Source organism: Cibotium barometz, chromosome 23 (assembly GCF_041138505.1).
Source record: "Cibotium barometz isolate CiBa-2024 chromosome 23, ASM4113850v1, whole genome shotgun sequence".
Classification (NCBI taxonomy): domain Eukaryota; kingdom Viridiplantae; phylum Streptophyta; class Polypodiopsida; order Cyatheales; family Cibotiaceae; genus Cibotium; species Cibotium barometz.
The window spans coordinates 11,860,283-11,881,473 of NC_141068.1; the positions used below are offsets into that span (position 1 = coordinate 11,860,283).

The following is a 21,191-nucleotide window of genomic DNA, read 5'->3' on the forward strand; positions in this document are numbered from 1 at the left end:
AAAATTCCCAACTGCAGCATTGATATGTAATTGAAGTCAAAGGGGAAAGCCAAAAGGGAAAGTTGGAACAACAAATAAGCAACTCATGATATAGACCTCAGATGATAGAATTGTTTCGGTTTAGTCGAGCATGAATTGTGGAATGGCCAAGGATGAAACACTACCACTCCCCTGACCATAAAGACACGTTTACACCTGGACCAATAATAGAATGATGATTGCAAGATAGATAAAATAAGACTTTGAAAACACTATTGCACTGTTGTTCGTGGCAGACCGCATGCACATGTGAAATAAGAACAGCTGCACAATCAACTACACCAACTGCTATGACGATCACAATATCAGGGCACCCAAGAATGTATCTATTATTCTTAAGCCAACAAGAAAGGGAGACCTTGCTCACCTGTCTCTCATGGATATAAAAGGAAATGTTTTTAAATTTCCAAGAGCAGTCCAACAATACACTGAGAATTTCACGGCGAAATTAAAGTCCATTTTCATGAAAAATATCAACATGCAGCATCCTAGATTAATATTTCCTACAAAACTGACTTCACATACAAATCTCATCAAGCCACAAACACCGCAGCAAACATTCTAATCAAACAAACTGAAGCCCATGTCTTCGTCACTTTCCTCCTTGGGTTCTTCCTGAACAAAATGAGTGGAAGCATGAGAACTGTTCAAATAAATTAAATAAACTTCAATATGCAAAACGAGGAGCCAGTAACCTTCACCTTTTTCTCTTCAACAGGTGGGGGTGCTGCTGCACCACCTCCCCCTGCAGCAGGAGCAGCGCCTCCAACAGCAACAGCAGCACCACCTCCACCTGCAGCAGGAGAGAAGCTCATCTTTTCTACTTTACTGTTAACATAATACTGGTGTTACCTGTCAGGCCAACAACTGTACAACATACCAGAGCCAACGTTTGTGATGAGATCCTCAACACTACGCTTCTCCAAAAGCTTAGCAAACAAAGCAGGCCAATAAGACTCGACTTGCACATTTGCTGCCTTGACTAGGGTTGCGATTTTCTCAGCCTGCAGTTGAAACAGGTTTAAGTAGCCTCCACATGTCATAAAGAGCTGCTTAGAGACATAAAATCTGGTTTGCTATGTACAGAACTCCCGTGTAATGCGGTGACCAATAAAACATACGGATGCTGGCTGTGTTGAATGCAGACAGTCACAGAGAGAGCCATGCAGGATGAAGAAAGGATGCAAAAATAGTAATAATATATTTCCACGATACATCATAGAGCAAAGACAAGATGTGTTGTACTAGCACATACAGCACATAATGAAAGAATGGCAGCAGTAGCCTATATGTACACAATACTACATCACACCCACATAAAAATGCAAGATGCACATACATTGAGGAGATAAAACATTATCAATCTAGAACTACCATGCAATGCAGTAACCCATGCTGCATATGGATGCTGGCTGCATTGAAACCAAACAGTCAGATGAGAGCTAAGTGGGATGAGTAAATGGTAATAAAATATTTCCACCACTGCATCATCATAGAGCAAAGACGCGATGTGCTCTACTAGCCCATACAGCACATAGGCAGGATGGCAGCAATAAACGATATGAATGAAATAATACATCACATCCACATGAAAATGCAAGATGCACATGAATTGTGATGATAAAAAAATATCAACACATAAAAGGACACGGTTTAAAACTGAGATATATAATTGTGTGAGAAAACAATAGCGACTATCTCAAAACTCAAACTAGTTGAGGCAATGCCTGAAGCCTCATGTGCAAACACCATATCATTCTAATAATGAGCAAATAGCCTCATGAGTAGGAAAATTTTGTTGGGATTACGGTTTACCATTCCCATAGGTCAAGGGGACTGGCATAGCTGGGAGGCTGAGGCGGGAATGGTCGGACCAATGACCATTCCTGACCATTATAGTTGCCAGGAGGGAGGCGTATGCTAGATTGAATCGACATGTCAGGCAGGAGAAGAAGCAGCACGACACCTGGACGTTTTTCACTTGCCGTTGGCCAGAGAATGGGGTCGATTGACAACCACGACGGACCACTGACATGACAAAGGCCTACAGTTTCAGTGGTCATGCGTCACAAGAAGTTAGCGAAACTGTAGATGGCTAGGAGTTCCGGTGGCTTGTGAGTTGCACAGGCTCATACCAGTGAGCCTCCATAGGCCTTCAACGGGCCGTGGATATCAACGGCATGCAGGTTCCAGCAGTACGATTTCAGTGGCGTAGGGTTAGGGTTACTGGAGTGAGCTTCTAGGGTTTCAACGACGAACACTATACATGGGGTTTCAACAGCCTGTGGATTTCAGCGGCATGCAGGCTTCAATGGATTCAATAGACTAAAGTTTCAGTGGGGCTGGACTTTTAGGCAGCGACAGAAGATCGTCGAGTAAGATGAAGCTTACATGTTCAAGCCTCCACAGGAACAGAGGCCGTAGAAAGAGACACATACCGTGATAGCGATGCCGTCGTCGTGCAAAATGAGGGCCGCATAGGTGCAAGCCAGCTCGCTGATGGCCATGGCGTCAACGGTTCTGCACCACTGGAAATCCTTGAGAGTCTGCACGCAGAACACCCTAAAATGAACCTCGATGTTTTGAGCTATATGATATGTAGACAACCTAATCGTCCCTTCACACTAGACATGGCCGGGAGCCCCCTAGGCGCCCAGTCACGAGTCTATCTTTACTTGGCAGTTTGAGAAAATCATATTGAAGTGAGCATTGCTATAATTAAAATAAAATGGTAAATTTGATCTTCATTAGTGTGAGTTTTATATATTCACGAGCTATGAGAGAGAGAGAGAGAGAGAGAGAGAGAGAGAGAGAGCTCATGCTTTCCTATCTATTAATGTGTCTTGCTACTCCCAAGAGATTAGAGAGAGATGAATTCTAAAATGGCAAGCATAGCTCCATTTTGCACGACAAGCATGAAACATAAAGATATTCCGAAAGAAGTAGAACAAGCTGGACTAGTGGTGATATACCAAAAGCAGTAGAACTGCAACAAGTATGTGCACGCAAAGGAGCTTGAAAACGTATTCTCGAGGGAAGAGGGAAGATGAAGCTTAATAATTTTGAAGGGGAGGAAGAGAGAATAGCATCATTCATAGTTACAAGAATGTTTATTTGATGTGACATTTCAAAAATTTGCAAATCAGATTGCTCGACAAAATAACTTGCATGTTTTCAATCACAGAGAAATTTGAACTCCCTTTTTTTGCATGCGGTTTTATGTTCTAGCATGAAACACAAAAAATATGACGTTCATTTGCCATGATTGCTGCAGAATCAAAAATCATTTGCAAAAGTTGTGGACAATATTATCGCTAGATGTGTTAAAAAATTATCATAGTGAGGTTGTAGTATTCACTTGCACTAAGTTTATAGTATTCACTTGCATTGAATACATAACTAGGAGCTATGATGAGCCTCTATTTTTAGTAATATTTTTTGTTGGAAGTTGGATTGCCATTGAAGTTGTTGTAACCTTTTGTCATTGTTTTCATGTGTGCTATATATTTTGCCTCCAGCATTGATCACGACTATGATTCCCTGCAAATCATAGGTGTTAGAGTTGACCAAGGATTACTTGGCATGATCATCCAATCAATTGTCAGCATTATCCTACCTTATATAAAGCACACCTTGGTCAAAAGCCATGATCACACAAGAGTTGCTGTGTGACAAGTAGTCGTGATTATGTTCCGTGATCACGGCCATCATAGATAATCGTGTTAGAAGCTTCGTGCTTATGTAGTCGTGATAATGTTCTGTGATCATGATCGTGAGATCACACCTATCAAAATTCAATGGAAGTGGTGAAAATTGGGATCAATAGTAGTCGGGATCATCTCCCGAGCACTCAACTACATTCATCTGGGGATGGTCACCGAGGGAGCTTTTCTTGGCTGCCTTCTCTCTCTATCTGAACCATCTCTCTGTAAATATTCCCACCACCATCTCTGCCCACCACCTTCCAGCCCAGCCCAACCGCCTCCACCACCAACCTTGCTCCTCCCTTTCTCTCTCTATTTATTACCGTCTTCCCTTCCTCTCCTCTCCTCTCCTCTCTCCAACCATCTCACACTTTTTGTTGCTTTTCTCTCTCTCTCTCTCCCTTGTCTCTCTTTTTCTCTCTCTATATATCTCTCTTTTCTATCCTCCGTCTCTCTCTCTCTCTCTCTCTCTCTCTCTCTCTCTCTCTCTCTCTCTCTCTCTCTCTCTCTTCGCTCATTGTCTATAGCCTCCTCTCTCTCTTTTTGTCCTTCTCTTTGCTCACTCTATCCTTACCTTTGTTAACTCTCTCTATCGTCCCTATCTCACTCTCTCTATCCTTCTCTTTACTTTCGCTCTCTCTCTCTCTCTCTATCCTTCTCTTTGCTTTCGCTCTCTCTCTCTATCTATCTATCTCTTCGCTCACTATATATCTTTCTCTTTGCTCACTCTCTCTATCCTCCCTCTCTCTCTCTCTCTCTATCGAGGTAGCCATAAACATAACCTCCTATGGGCAACCTCACTATAATACAATGATGTGCTTGCATTGACACCTTTAACATTAAAGGTATGGTATCCCTCTTTCACGATCTACAACATATCAAAAAGACGTACTAGCTCCTATGGACACTCTTGGTTTGGAATTGCATGGCCTATCTTTAAAGGATCCCCAACAAAATGCCCTCATCTTTGTAGAATCATGTCCTACTACAGCATGTTGAGAAGAGTCACACATTAATTGTCATTACAGGATATAAAAGACACACCTTCACAATCCTTACTGCCCTCATCTTTGTAGAATCATGTCCTGCTACACCATGTTGAGAAGAGTTACACATTAGTTGTCATTACATGATATAAAAGACACACCTTCACAATCCTTACACGTGTTCACAATTGATTGTTACACCTGTCAGCATCATCGAGGCTTCTATAATAGTAGAGGAACTAGCACTTTGATGTTCACTCGGACCTCCGAGGACTATTGTTGAGGCCGTATGACGAGACACTCCTACAAAGCATCATGTATACATTACATTATCATTACCAAGGAGTAAAATCATACTTGGCAAATTCAATTGGATTGGGGTTAGAACACCTAGGCTAGGTGGATTATTATGTCGCAAAACAATGGTGCATTTGGCACTTCACCTCTTGCCAAGCTTATCTAGATCCATAACTTATTCATCTACGTTAGTATCCGAACTATGTAATAATAAAACTAATGAACCACGAGTATTTTAAAGCGTACCCTATCTGTGTTACTGCATGATCCACTTCTTCAACTTTTGGGGTTGCCTCGATCTTGCGCAAGTGTTATCCTCAGAGTCGCTTTCATCATACTTTGAGGCAGAGACATCAGAGTCATCCTCTTTCTTTCATCATACTCTAATGCAGAGACATCAGAGTCATCCTCTTCCTTTCGTCATACTCTGATGATGCAAAGACATTAGACTCGACCTCTTCCTTTCATTATACTTTGATGTAGAGACGTCAAAGTTGTTCTCTTCTTCTTATGCCTTTCCTTTTTTCTTTTCCTTCATTGCATCCTTCTTTGGCACTTTTGCCCCATCCTCTTCATCTTCATCATCCCCTTCATCTTTCATAAGACCTTTGCCCTTATCTTGAACATGTGATAGTTCATGTAGACTTCTAGGCTTCACAATAGAAATCGCAATTCGAAAAGACATAAGAAATAATATTAAAAAAGAAATGAAATATCTAATTGTATAGTTCATACTATGGTTGATTGCTTTGATTTACAAGCCCGAGTACACATCTCCTTCTCTCTCTCTTGGGAATTTTGCCACTTGGAAAGTTAAGGGCATCTCTTGTATATCCATGCATCCCAAAGGTCTTGAAGTTGTTGCGTTGTATATATAGTGCTCTCATGTTGCGGATCGCTCCAATCATTTAAGATTGCAGACACATCTGCAATATATCTCTTCGCATGGCACTTACACGAGTCCATCTATATATAATTGTTTTCATTTAGTTTACAAATATAAGAGCACAATTAAGTAGTAAGGAAGCTTTGTAGAATGTTACGCACCTGAACACAGCACGCTTGGTAGCTTTGATGACAGCAGGGTTTAAAGCTACCACAGCTTGTTTCTTTAGGGATCCCACCATTTCCTAGAACACTTCCCAAAATACAGCCTCTTAATATTGACGAGGTCCTCCTAAAATGTATATAGAAAAATTATCTACTGATATTTCTGCAAGAACGGCCACACCCTATGCTCTAATCTCATTACATATGGCTTCTCTTTGAAGCCAATCCCTAAATAAACTTGCATTTGCTGCATTGCCACTATTGAAATTGTTATTCAAACAAAATATTATGCTTTGTATATATCAAGAAGAAAAGGGAAGTAATTATTACTTACTTACTTACTTTTAGGGATTTGTGAGTTCTTCAGCCTCCTCTGTGAATTGCCATCAATCAAAACCTGATGATTTTGATGGAATGTTATATTATCATTCTAGATTGAAAGTTTTTGCAATCAAACCACAAGATGATGGTGTAGATCATCTTATATCTATCTAAGCAGCTAGACCCACTAAACTAGACCCACTAAAGACGAACCATGTTATATCTTTGATAAAGATATAACAACAAAATACCTAGTTGTTTCAATAATAGGAGAGTCAAGCAACACTATAGCAAGCACACCAAAGCAAGTCATTATTGATCTTACAATAGAAGATTCTCCCATAGGTACAACACTTCAGAAGAGTGTGGTCAAATACGGAATGGAGCAAGCACATGATGGTTGGGTGAAACCCACGGAGAGTTATGTGAAGTTTCCTGGAATGGTACGAAAGAGTTCCTATGGAGACTTGTTTGGGTGCACTTATGCCTTGTGTGAAAGTAGTGGCGAAATGACAATTGCGACTTGCGAAATGAAAGAGGAGGACACAGTGGCACAAGTTATTTTCTTGGAAATGATTAACAATGTTGTGGTGCAAAAAGGCTTTTCCAAATCAGATTTTTTTGGCTTAATGGCTGATGAGGTTAGAGCTAACTGGAGGGCAGTTAAGACAGTCAGAATATATATTGGAAGTTCATGAGCGTTCTTGTGTTTTTCATTGGGAACAAAGCTTGAACATCCATACAATACAATATGTAGTCATGAATTTTCAAGAAGAGCACAAGTGACTATGCCGTCAGTGGTGTTGTGCATTAAGTGAAGAAGAGGAACTCTTAAAATACATACACATTAGATCGTGGAGGATGAATGGTAAAATTGCTGATGCGAACTTACCAACCATGAATTGTTGGCTTGGTTGGTGGCATACTAGATATTTCCATTGGAGGAAGCACCTTGTAGAGGCAAGTATGAGTGGTGAAGTACAGCAATGCCCATGGCTATCCATACAGTAAATTTACAGCAATGACACCCTTCATGCCATCATCCCATTCCATGCATATAACTGTCCAAAGACACCATACAACTGTACCTATTTCATGAAGACTTAAGCATGAGGTAATCCCCTCCTAAGTCATAGGTGACACACGCCAAGTCCCATCAATAAGGTTGACTTCCAAAAATGTCTTGTTCAAAAAGAAACCTATCCGTTTCAAATGGCAATGCATAGTATCCACCCGGGTCATATGGAAGCCCATCCACTTCTTCAAGTGGCAATGCATAGTATCCACCCGCCGGGTTATATGGGAATAAATCCACATCAAGCATCTTTCCATGTATACTAGGATCAAATGGGTATGAATCATTAAGGTTGGAAGTGTCATCACCAACCAATGATCCACCATCAATGTCCACCCATGAATCACTTTCATAAACCAAAGCATCATCATCGTCATCATTACCCAAAGCATTTTCCTCATAGATGCCATCATATGGATCACAATCAATCACATTATTACTTTCATCCACACCATCATTTTGTGAATCCACATCATGTGCCACATCTTCATGGTCGGCAATCACACTTTCCTCATGCAATGCAACACCATGAAGATCTACGGGTTGTCCCCTTCATCAAGAAGAGTCTCATTGCATTCATCTTTATCCATACAATTCTCCTCAAGAAGAGATATGCATTGAAGCCACTTGACACGAATCATTAGCATCGCCTTCATCACTTAAAGTGTCCACATAGTGATGGCTTCCAATAAGAGATGTGGACTGAAGTAAACTCCTAGTAGAAAGCCCACGTATAGACAAGGTAGGCGTGCAGAAGAATTCCACCAACAACATGATCTCATTGAGAGCAATGTCATTGTCAATATCCATGATGCATTGGACCACTTGCATGAACTCCTTGCCTAATTTTTGCACAAATCCACCTATGCTCTCCTTATCCTCAATGTTAGGCATAAAGAAGGAAAGGTACCAATATTCCTTGGCATACTTAGGAAATAAATCCACATGTAATAATGCCATGCATTTTTCCCTAAAGCTCCATTGTTCTCGAGTAGCCACAAAGTTTTGCACCACTTCATAGGCTAGATTTGCCCAATCCCACTTCATAGGCTAGATTTGCCCAATCCCACTTGTACTCATGCATTACTTACAGCCACCATTGTCTAGCTTTGCCTCCAAATTTACATGTCACTTGCTTCACTTTGTCCCCCTGGTTGCAAGAAAATGCACAAAAGTAGGCATCCCAATTGTGAATCCATTCCTTGAGCTGTATACAAGTGACTCCTTCCCCATCAAAAGAGAGCAAAGCTTCTAAAAATGGTTCACCATGCTTGAACCATAAGCTTCCAATAGGGGTAGAAACCATACGATCCACAAATTCATCCTTTGTCAAGGACTTTGGCAACTTGGAGTGTATGATCTCATCATACAACCGTGTATACCTTTCTTTTTCATGATCATTGGAAATTATGGCTATTTCTCCTTGTTTTTGCATCAACATGCAATGTTGTTCAGACTGTTTTGACTCCATCAAATCTTGCCTATCCTTCTTTTCCTTTCTATAGGGCTTTGACAATGGTATCCAACATGAGAAGCATCTTTTGGGTTCATTTAAAGTGTTGTTTTCATATTTTCAGTGTTCCCATTGGAAGTTTCCACCTCAAATACATTTCCATGTCGACTAAGCCCATAAGATGATAGATTTGGGAATGATCTTTGTAGTTGTGACCAGCCTCTTGTCTTATCAAGAGAAGTATCAATATTTTTCACACACCTTTGCACTTCATTTATCCCATCACCAAGCTTCTTGAAGCCCTCATTCATAGCATTGAACATTTGCTCCATGAAAACATTGCTTTTCCGCATATGCTCACTGTTTTGCCTCAAAGCTCACTGTTTTAGAAGCAAATATCTGTTTGTGCATTCTTCATAGCTTCGGTCATAGTAACCTTTAGCATATCCAAAGTAATGTGCTCCAAAGAAACTTGTGTACTTCCACTTGTGTGCCCTGACATGACCTCATTCACTATGTGATCACTCATGTCATGTAAATGCATTCCCTCTTTTTCACGATCACCCATGGTACCAAATTAGGTTTTTTGGTGCTACCGATGTCGGAATTGAATGATCAAAGGCTTGCCATATTCGTCTCGATATGAGAGGAACACTCCTATCACCCATGAATCACCACTTTGAGCACCCCTATACCTCTGTGTTTTGACTTTTAGTAGCTAAAAGTCAACTATGTGAGGTTGACCACCCAAACAATAACGGAATTGGGAACTTGTTGGCTCATTTGGAAGCTCTTAGGTAGTTCTCTTAAGCTATGTAAACACCTTGAATTCAATCCGCACTATTTTGACTGAATTAGGGTTTTTAGTTTGACCAAACTAGCCCCCTTTGCACCCTGAAATGGTGTCCAAATCAACCACTTGATGGCTTGTTAGATTTGTCTTAAGATGCCCTTTTAAGGCTTCCCAATGCCCTTGAGAGATCTTGAGTGGTTTGGGGCTGAATTACACTTTCGTATTCACTGCAAAGTGTAGGAAAATCATAAAAATTTGGCCATAATCTCCCCGCAATACGGACCAAATCTCAATCATAATCCAATAGCATTTACCCAATGTCTAATCATCACATAATGTCCCAAGTAATCACCACCAAAAGCATATCCTTGCCCATGCAACTCTTGTGCTTTAATCATTACCAAGTGTCCATGGCATGCTCAATCAAGTAACATTTGGCTTCCATAGCCTCGGCATGCTTGCAATGTAGCCAAGTTGTGTGTCGAAGGAGCGCTTTATGCTTGCCGATCTCCCAGCCAAGCCTTACCACCCTCGTACCTAGTCCGAATCTAGGCACAAGTTGGGGCCAAGTCTTCACATCCAATGTACCTAATCCCCCTCCTTGCCTCTTTTCCAAAAGCATTCATGACAAGGAGAGTTCATGCTATGCTCCCCCTGGGCCTCTCCTCCAATGCCCAAGGTCCTCTCACAAGCATACTAGATGATGCTAGGAATTAAAGTGAGAGTACAAGTGAGGTGTATGTGGATGTAACTTCAAAAGAGAAGGTAGGATCACTTACAATGTGTTTAGCATGACTCATGTTATTTTTATATTATCCATTACAATGAGCATGTACTCATGCTTTCCTTCAATCATCCAAAGTAGCTCCGATACACCAAATCACATCAAAAAAACATCCAAATAGCATCCAACACCATGTGAATCACAAGGCATATGATTTGCAAGGATTAGCTTCAAGTAAGGGCTCCCAAGATCAATGCAATCATTGTGTGCTTGCTTTAGGCCAAGCTTTGGCACTAATATGAAGCCACAATTTACTATTTTTTCATGGACAGCACTTCAGCCTTTTGCCTTTACTCCATAGCCATCATTCATGAGCAATACAATAATCCAAATGGCATTGAACACCATACAAAGGCCTCCGAAACCTCATGGGAATACCATCATTGAATGTATATCACAAGACGTGTGAAGAAGACATAGGCTAATCGTTGCCTTTGCTTGTCATGATGAAGGTGTTGAAGATGTGAGTCAAAATCGCACTTCACACACAGTCGAATCAATGGAGAAGGCACACAGTTCCTCATGGCTAGCCACGCATAGCATTCGCCAAGAAATTCAACATTATTAAGCTTATTAAGTCTCACAAGGTTTTTATACCTCTGATTAGGTTCCAAATTATCCAAAATTTGTGCACAGCTTGTCAGGCCAGCAGCATGCAATTCCTTCACGCCAGGCAGCAGCGCACAGTTGTGAGATATGGCTCCAAACAAGATATCCTACCTCCCCCAAGCCTAAAGCCAAGCAATGGCAGCACATCTCTCTAGTTTGGTCTCCAAAACTAAATGAAGATCAGAGATTGGCAACAACCAGCAAATTTCTCCATCAAATGGCCATCAAAATGAACATAAAAGGGTTCTTTTTGTAAAGATCAAGATAATTCCTCTCAAGGCCCTAAGTCAATGCTATAGATCCATTACAAAATGATGAGCTATTTCCTGTCACGATCAAGCAAGAAAAGAGAAGAGGAAGTAAAATGTTTTGATTAAGAAAATTAATCATGATTAGCAACTTTCTCCCAAATTTGGTCATGCCGTTCAAATTTTGGAGCAGCTATCCCAAATTTTGATCCACAGTGACCCATAGTCCCCAAAACTTAGAACAAATCAAAATTCAAGGAAATTTCCAGCATCCCGCAATCATCATGCTCCATTTTTTGATCAAGAAATCAAGAAAATTTTCAAGAAACTCAAGAAAGATCAAGAAAATCAAGAATTCCAAGAACTCCCAAATTTTCTTGAATCTAAGATGAAAATGGATCAAATACAAAGCTCTTATACCACTATAATGATGGGGAGATAGAGAAAGAGAATGCACTCATGATGGAGTACCACATGCACTCAAGGGAGTACCACCATAGCCATGGAATCTTGGAGCTCCAAGAAGTATGATTTGATTAGTCAAAATGATTAGATGCCCCTAATTACAATTTGTTCACTTATATACTCGTCCACCTTTTCACACTTATTAATGTTGGGCCCCCATACTTGCCCGACCATATCCATGCCCATGGGCTTCCCTTATGTTAAAAATCAAGCCCCCTTCATTACATCGTTAATGCCCTCTTGCAATCCACGAAGAAGCATGCATTCATGTAAGGTAAATATCATGGAGCAGGCCCTACAATAGCAAAGTTGACGGAGAAGGCTAGGACATTAAAAGCTTTAAGTTCGTCCACACTAGCAGATTGGGGGGGGAAGTAGTGAGTGGCACTCCAATGCATGTACAACTAAACTCTATTGGTGATAACATTACAGTTAGCTGGCGTCGAAAACCCACAGTTATAAATCTTGAGGAAGATAACTCATCACATCATCTAGAGTATGTTAGCCAGCCATGCAAGAAACAAGGTAGGAGATTAAACTTTTCACCCACTATTTCTTTAGCTGTGCAGAAGGTGGTCACAGTGCTGAGAGGGATTTGCAACTGAATCAGAGGTGTAGGAGATTTTGAAGAATGACATACACAACTCAATGTGGGCTATATGTCAAACACCTCTTCATAGTAGCAAGGTCACTTGCCAACAAGGATGGTTAGGTGGCTAAGATGGCAGATGTAAGAAGAGCATCAAGAACTGCGGGCAAGGTGTTCTAGCTCCATCTTTCTATGGTTTGAGAGAGTGGTTAGGAGGGTAAAGTCGTCAGCTCATGTGGTTCAACAATAGCGTGGATCATACTTGGAGAGTATGTAATACCATCTATCAATCACCTGCTAAACCCCCAGTTGTATGGCTAGTTGAATGAGGTACAAACCTTAATGTGGATAAGGTTCGAGCATTTGAGGTAAGTGGATTTGTGTTGCAAAAGGGACTACACCAAGAAGCAAATGATGTAGCCCATTGGTCAACAAAGTATAGGAGTGGCATATCGGATATGGTAGCCAAGAGAATAGATTCGATCATTTCAAACACAGCTATAGTCTTTGAGCATTTGGTCATTATGGAAGTGTTTGTAATTGAGACCGAGGAATCCCTACTATGCAATGAAAAATACCGAGTGACTATGGGAAAGAATCCATCATGCACATGTTCCAATTTTCAAATTAAGGTAGGGCCTTGTAGATCATATTGTGCATACACGCACCTTTTTTTTGGTATATTTGTGTATTTTTGGGTTAGATGCGAACCATAATATGTTTATACATCAACCCACTCTAAAAAAGTAGCCCCCACAGATTTTTCCTCATGAGCAAATACATGGTTTTTGTCTGCCATCATGTGTAAAACTGCTCCCCATTAAATTTGGCTATTTCTTGTGCTGTACTCATGGTGATGTGAAGGGGGTCTTACCTCTTGATCCAATTTCAAGATTCAAGGGTAGTGTCTACCCTTTTACAACTCAATCTGGTGTTTAAGAGATGATTACAACAAATTTATCAGCATAAAATCACCAGAAATTACATTAAATCAAGGGTAACCAATTTGTACAGAATGGTTGGAGTATCAAACCAACTCCGAATTGCAATCTGAAGTTATAGGGATCTGTATCAGATGCCTAATGGTTAATTTGAACCCTCAATTGTACCAAAATATAGTGATTAGCATTGATTAATCACTGAATTAATCCACTGTTTTGTGTGCAAAAAACAGAGTATGCGGGGAGTCCAGATCTGGTGCCTTAGACTTCAAATGAGCTTCAAATGCTTTCAAAGCCATCAATAGCAATGAGTCTAGTAGAGGATTAAGCCAAGAAACACAAGATTTGACCAAATATTGAAAGCTTAATCTCTGTTTTACCAAAGTCACCTACAGATTTGATAAAGAGCTTGGATCTCACTGTAGACTTGATGAAATTGAATTCTGACTTCACCAGCTTATAGAGCATGCTTGAAAACACCTTGGGCTAAGATGAATTAGAGCAATTATATCTGTGGAAGTAGAAATATCAAAATCAGCTCAGAAAAATGGCACCTGCTAAAAATGCCATTTCTCCTTCGTTCGCCTGGCGGTTTGCACTTCTTTCTTGACTGGCTGGAGCACAAGGCTTATGGCTAGCTATGGTTAGAAGCACTAGGCCTAATTTAAAGTGTGCAAGGAGAATGAACTCCTCCATTGGCTGGGGGTACAGAGGTGAGTTGAAAAAAGAGGAAAAATTATAATTAGCTACTAATCCTAATTAGCAAAATGATTAGTAAGATAATGGGCTCACAAAATGATGGATTCTAGGCATGGCTCTGATACCATGTTGAAATTAGAGCAATGTGATGAGCTATGGTGGATCAAATACTAGAATCAACATCATTAACAAAGTGATTAGCAAATAATAAAGACGTAATTAGTGAAGTAATTAGCAAATAGCATAATGTAGGCATGGATAATCAAAAACCAGCAAATTCTCATTAGGGCAATGCCTCAATTTATAGAGTTTATATCCAAGCATCAAATCCCACTGATTTCTCCTTGATTCACTCCACCTCTCCCAGAATATCTCCACCTCTTTTGCTTGATTCTCTCCACCTCTCACTTTTCCCAGAATATCTCCCAGAATATCTCCACACTTCCTAAATCTTCTCATGCTACCCTTTATTCTCTCCCAGTAGATTCTTCTCATCACAAAAGAGGAGGAGAGAGGGAAGAGGGAAGAGGGAGGGAGAGGGAGAAGTAGAGTGAGAGGGAGAGAGAACGAGATGAGGTTGGGAGAGAGAGAGAAAGAGGGAAGAAGAGAGTTTGAGAGGGAGCATGGGAGAGAGGTAGAGGGAGAAATAGTGTGTGTGTGTGTGTGTGAGAGAGAGAGAGAGAGAGAGAGAGAGAGAGAGGGGGGGGGGGGGAAGGAGCGATTATGCATAGGGAGAGGGAGAGATAGAGGGAAGAGGAAGGAGAGCTTTTGCATAGGGAGGGAGAGAGAGGGAGAGAGAGGAAAGGAGAGATTATTTTTAGGGAGAGGGAGATATAGAGAGAAGAGGAAAGGAGAGATGATGCATAGGGAGGGACAGAGAGAGAAAGAGAGGGTGGGAGGAGAGAGAGAGAGAGAGAGAGAGAGAGAGAGAGAGAGAGAGAGAGAAAGGCAAGCGATTGGGAGAGAGATAGAGGGAAGGAGAGATGGAAGGGTGGAGAGTGAGGCGAGGGTGGATAAGGGAGAAAGAGTGAGAGGGGGAAGAGGGTGGGAGAGGGACAGAGAGGGAGAAAGAGTGAGAGGGGGAAGAGGGTGGGAGAGGGACAGAGAGAGAGAAAGAGTGAGAGGTGGAAGAGGGTGGGATATTTGGAGAGAGAGAGAGAGAGAGAGAGAGAGAGAGAAGGGAGGAGCTAAATTGGGCTAGAGGGGAGAAAATGAGTTGGGCTGAGAGGTGGTGGTGGAGGTTGTAGGAGATGGTGGTTGGCCAGTGGGCTGGAGGTAGTGGTGGAGGGGCTGGAAAGAGAATGTCCACATTTTTAAGACATAAGAGGTTCTAGTAAAAGCTCCCTCCAAAGCTCCCTCAAAAAACACATTCCATCCATCTTGAGGCATGTTAGATAAAAAGCTTGTGGATAAGAGTTCCATTTGGGTGTAGTGTGAATTTTAGCTATATATAATTACAAGCACTTGAGAACAGTGTGAGTAGTTGGCATCAACATCTCCCGAGCAATAGTGCATCCGATTACCAAGGATCATCTCATCAATATAGCTTTGAGTCTATTTGATCATCCATGAGTACTATTTAAGTGTGTATGGATTGACATTAAATAGGGAGGATTCCATGGAGGCCCCCCACAATGAGGACGCTTTTGGAGGCAGAGGTACCTCGTCTCTCTAACTAGATCCTACAACCTCTTTGAAGTAATAAGAGGAATGTTTAGGAGAATCACCCACCATAGATGCTAGTGTAGCTGACCAAGTTTTGGACAAAGTGGTGACAAACGGAGCCCCATATCTCAACTACACAACATCAAGCAGGAAGAATATGAATCAATGAGGGATTACGTCTCTTGATTAAAGAATCTCAACTCTAGGTGTAAACCTAGAGAAAGATTAACTACTTCCGAAGAGGGGTACGAGAGACTAAAATGCATGATTACTTCTTGTTGATGATTGCTCTAACTGTCGATGAGCATAGCATGACATTGCTAGATAAATTAAGATTGAGTCAGACTAGGGAAGGTCCTCTATTTAAGAAGAGAGTTGGTTTGGTGCTCAATCTGTGACAATCTATAGGCAATACATCCCATATAAGGCTTGACCTTTGATGTATTGTGCACATTATATCAGTTAGGAAATCATGATACGAGTATGTGTTAATACACCCACCGGCCACATCACAATTTCCACAACTAATAGTAGCAAGACCTCCCTTGGCATTACTAGCACCCCTATCCATGGGAATTTCAAGGAAGTCATGTGTCTAATGTGCAAAACTAATCGAGGGGGACTTGATGTACACATACCACCCCCGTATTGCCACACAACCACTAGCATGCCTAAACTAACTCTTGTCAAAACCAGGTGGTTATTGAGGATTTTTCAGATGACGGGAGACTATTCTAGGGAGCTAACAACAATGAATGTTGACTACCAGCTCTAGAGATTAGTCCTGACTATTCCATTCTATGCAAGGAGGGGCACTAGTGCCTATGTTTCAAACTATAAGACAATAGAAAGGAAAGGAAATCAATGCTATGTCAAGGACTACAGTGCTACCACTAACAAGGTCCTCATCGTGTGGTTGAATGCCCCCACAAGTTGGCCTCAACAAGCCAATAGCATGTGCCAAATATTGCTAACCCTAGCGCAAGCCATGTAAAATGAAAAATAGATCACCTCTTTAAGGATTATCCTTACATAGAAAATAATGAAGCGGCCATATCTATAAACTCTACCATCAGACTCCAAATAATGAGTGTGTAGTATGGATTGATAATTGTATATCTCAAGGTCTTAACACAAATGCTACAAAGAGACCAATTGTGAACCCTACTTTGAGCTCAGCACTCAAGGTTGGAAGAAGAAGAGTGACAAAGGTAGGAAGAGAGATGAATCATTACTGACTATACATGATAGGTGTGATGAGTAGACTATCAAAATCATATCCACATAGCCTCTAGCAAGGAGGAACCATAATTATAGGAAGGGAAGGGTGTAGTTGGTAAGGAAAATAGAATTGAAACAATGCCAAATACTCCAAAGGGAATGGGAGAATATCCTAATGCGACCCTAACGCACTATTGAAAAATAAGAGGGTGCTAGAACCTTAATTATGAGAAATTCGATGAGAGACTAAGCACCAGTCAGGCTACAGAGATAATCTATCTAGGTGAGGAAATGACAAAGGAACTCAAGAGAACTCCGCGACCCTAGTTGGAAACAAATCGTGGAAGTGTTTGACTTTGAGTCTAATATGAAAGAGGACTTTTTCGATTGTATCTTTTTGTCAAAGGGAGAGGACACTCTCTCGTGGAACCAATAGTTCTTGAACATGTATCCCTGGAATTCAAGGATTACTAAAACTATTCACCAAGAGATGTAGCAAGACTTAAGGACTTTCTTTCTTTGAAAATTAAGTTACCAATGGAGCCATTGTTGCTGTGAGGAGAAATCAACACTTATAGATGGATTTATAAGAATGGGTAGAATGAGGACTTCGATCTAGGTCAAGGTCTAATGACAATTTACTAAGAATTATTGAGGAGGAATTGAACTTGATCAAAGAAGTTGAGATGCTACTGCAACTTACTCAAATCCCGATGCACCATCTCGAACATTATTATGAGAATGATGACATGAATGCAACACTACCAATATTTCACAAGGGTTATTAAGCTATAGCTATCCCTAGATGGAGGAGCAAGAGTCAATATCATTGCCAAACAATGCTGGGACATATGGGATAAACCAAACTTAAAAAATAAACTTGATCGTAAAAAATGGTAGATGGGATGATAGCCAAACCCATGGGAGTTTTAAAGAATCTAAAAATTAAGATCTTCTCATTTTGATTTTACCATACCTTTGTGGTAATGAAAATTTCTAGCCAACCTAACTCATATGATATCATCCTTGGAAGACCTTTTATAAGGGATGCCAGGTTGGTGTTGCATGATTGGGCTACATATCACATATACTTACAAAAGGATTCACAAATCCTTAAGGTTGATTTTCTCTCATGGAAAACCTATCCTATGGATGGTGGATTGTTTGGAAATGATTTCGACACCATGAAGGGACCCGTAATGGTATAGGCTTTGCCAGGCAGCACTAAAAAAACAGAGCGAAGTAAGGAAGAAGACATGTTACATGCATCTCTTCCCTCATATGATTTCTCTGAGAATTGGATATATCTACTAGCAACAAAGATATGGTGGGGAGGATAGGAACGCAATATGTTATGGGAGACCCCAAGGGAGTAAGTGAGATCACCAATCTGAGATTGATGAGCCCACTATTATCTTGCTGCGCGTTGGGAGGGTACCCCGGTCACTCAAAAATACATGAACATATCATGTGAGTACATAAAAAGGGTATAGTTTATTTAGCTTTTTCATAGAAAGAAGGGGCTGTAAAAATAAATTCACAAAATAAATTTATAGATTGTATAGAAAAAGGGTTAATTTTAATTTTCGATAAAAATTCATAGATAAGGGATTTTACAAATAGGCCTTGAACACATGTGATATATAGGGTTTACATATAGTGACCCCCCCTCGAGACTGTTATCAACACCCAATGAACATGTTAGCATGTCAACCAATGATAGCTTTGATAGTGAATTATATGGAGCCATTTGTTAGAACCATGTCTTTGGACGTAAGGTTTACAAATGGCTAAAGAAGCAACACTACCAGGCTAGACATTAGGAGGTGCTACAAATGTAACCCACTGATGCTCAATTGCTAAGATATATCAAGGCTATTGAGGTTCATGATGGCAAGTTCTCTAAGAATTGGGGAGAAGAATTGAGTTGAGTAATGATGCAGGAGGGGAGGCAATGAGGAAGCTTGAACCTAAAACAAAGCCTAAGTTATCTAGATCTAAGAGACGTAGATGGAACAAAGCCTTAGCAGAGGATGGGAAAGAAGCCAAGATGATTCTAGATAAGGAGGATGAAGAACTAGACTTATGAAAGGTTCCTGAGCTCTTCAAGACCTTTGAAATTAATGAGAGGAGTGTAATCCATTCGAGAGCACAATGCCAAGTTAGGAATCTCATATGATGGACCATAGCTAAAGTCAAGGAGCTAGACATTACCGACCCTAGGGAGGAACCAAAGCAAATGTACATTACTACCTAACCTCAAAAGAAGAGGAGGAATTGGTAGAGCTATTGAAAGAGTATAAATATTGCTTTGCTTGGACCTACACGGACATGAAAGGTGTGCTACAACAAGAGGTGGTTTAGCACACTATTTGACATGTAAAAGCAACAATCTTATCACATGAGCCCGAAATATTCAGCAATTATAAAGAAGGAAATTGATAAACTCATTGCAGTGGAGTTTATTTACGAGATTGAGCATATGGGTTGGGTGTCGCCAATTGTCATAGTGCCAAAAAATAATGGCAAGCTCTGGGTATGATTGGATTGGAGAGATCATTACCCTCTACCATACATTGAGCATGTTTTGAAAGGGTGGCAGGGACGGAAGCTTATAGCTTTTTGGATATATTTTGGGGATACAATCAAGTGTCCATAGTCCCTAAGGATCAACATAAAATGGCATTCATAACTACATTGGAAATGTTTGCCTATACAGAGTCATGCATTCAGCTTCCCCTCCTAAGACATTACCTCTTGTGGAAATACACAGGGGAATTGAAACTATATGTGACAACTGACTTCACAATTTGGTTCACCATGTCTACTCTTTTCGCTCGTAACTTTGCCATAGGAACTGACTAGATCGGTAGCCTTTGTTACTACGATCAATGCTTTGGCAATATGTAAGATTCCTCCCTCCGGCTTTTGAGGTGTGCAGGTGTAAGAACCTCCCCTTCTGATCTTATAATTATTCCCCTCTCTAAAATAAAAGAAAGATCCTATTTTACCCTATTTTGGCTTAGAGAGAGAAAATATCTAGAGGGAGGTAATTCAAAATTGAGATATTTTTGGATATAAAAATCCTCCTAGTGTCTAAAATGGTTTCCCCTGAAACAAATATTCATCAAAAAGAAATTTCCAATGTGCAATTGGAATAAACTGAAATCAGGTAAAAAGTACCTTAGTCTAAGGGTCCAGATTTTCTAAAATTTTTGAATTAAGGTTCCCATGGACCAATTAGATTAATCCAAATGTAGGGAGGAGATAAATGGAAGAATAAAAGAAAATCCCCCAAAAATGAGTAAATGCTCACATAAGATGAAGAGTTGACTAAGGACAAGGTTATTAGTTAAAAAAAAGAGATATTTAGAAGAAATGATGCATTTTTGACACCTCAGTGTGGGGAATTCTCCTCATGAAGGAGGCACCTATTTCACATGTGTGGTTGAGTTTTAAACTCACAAATAATGAGATATTTTCATCTCTCCTCTCTCCTGCTTCAACAACTAGATCCGAAAAGTAAGCTAAACTGACCAAAAAATGGTGACCAAACTGATCTAGAAAATTCTAGAATCAATTTGCTTGGTTAGAGGCTCACTTTTATAGATCTATGTAATAGGGATCCATCTAGCTCCATTGGGTGCGAATCCCATGCTAAGAGTGTGTCTCAAGACCTCAAAAGCTATAAGGCAAGATGGCATGGGAGGTAGTTAGCTAGTTGGCGGGGCTAGTTGGCTGGTTCAAAAACTAGTGGCCTGATTAGGAGCCTAGTTAGCCGATGTTTGAGCTAGTTAACTGGTTTGAAAATGGATGGTACCCACCTTCTTGACACTGCTCTCCGGACATCTTAGCTTGGGGCATCGATTTGGCTTATGATACTTGATTGTTTGAAAATACACTTAAATTTGTTATTCTCGAAATAATTTGACAGAGACACCAGCATCGCATTTTATATGTAGACAACCCTGTCGATGTTCTTACATCATCAATTTTTGTTCCATCCTCGCTCTTGCCTTTCTCTACAATGCACCACAAGTTATTCATTGTTGGGAGTCCTGTGAAAAAGCATGATGGCACAGGAGCTATTTAGGTGAAGAAGGAGCTAGTTAGTTTGTTCTAAACTTGTTAACTAGAGGGAGGAGGTAGTTAGCTCAAGCAGGTTGTTGAGGACCTTGTTATAGTTGGAGGAGGTAGTTAGCTCAAGCAGGTTGTTGAGGACCTTGTTATAGTTGGAGGAGGAGCTAGCTAG

General features: G+C 40.6%; 1 protein-coding gene across 1 annotated transcript; it reads right to left on the reverse strand.

Moving 5' to 3' along the window:
* Positions 1–422: 422 nt before the first annotated feature.
* Positions 423–2,658, reverse strand: LOC147625637 (large ribosomal subunit protein P1z-like). Its single transcript, XM_086817162.1, has 4 exons — positions 2,478–2,658; positions 920–1,043; positions 741–832; positions 423–654 (listed from the first exon to the last, which is right to left on the reverse strand). Exons 1-4 carry the CDS (start codon positions 2,544–2,546, stop codon positions 601–603), a joined length of 339 nt encoding a protein of 112 aa, XP_086673288.1. The 5' UTR covers positions 2,547–2,658; the 3' UTR covers positions 423–600.
* Positions 2,659–21,191: the final 18,533 nt, after the last annotated feature.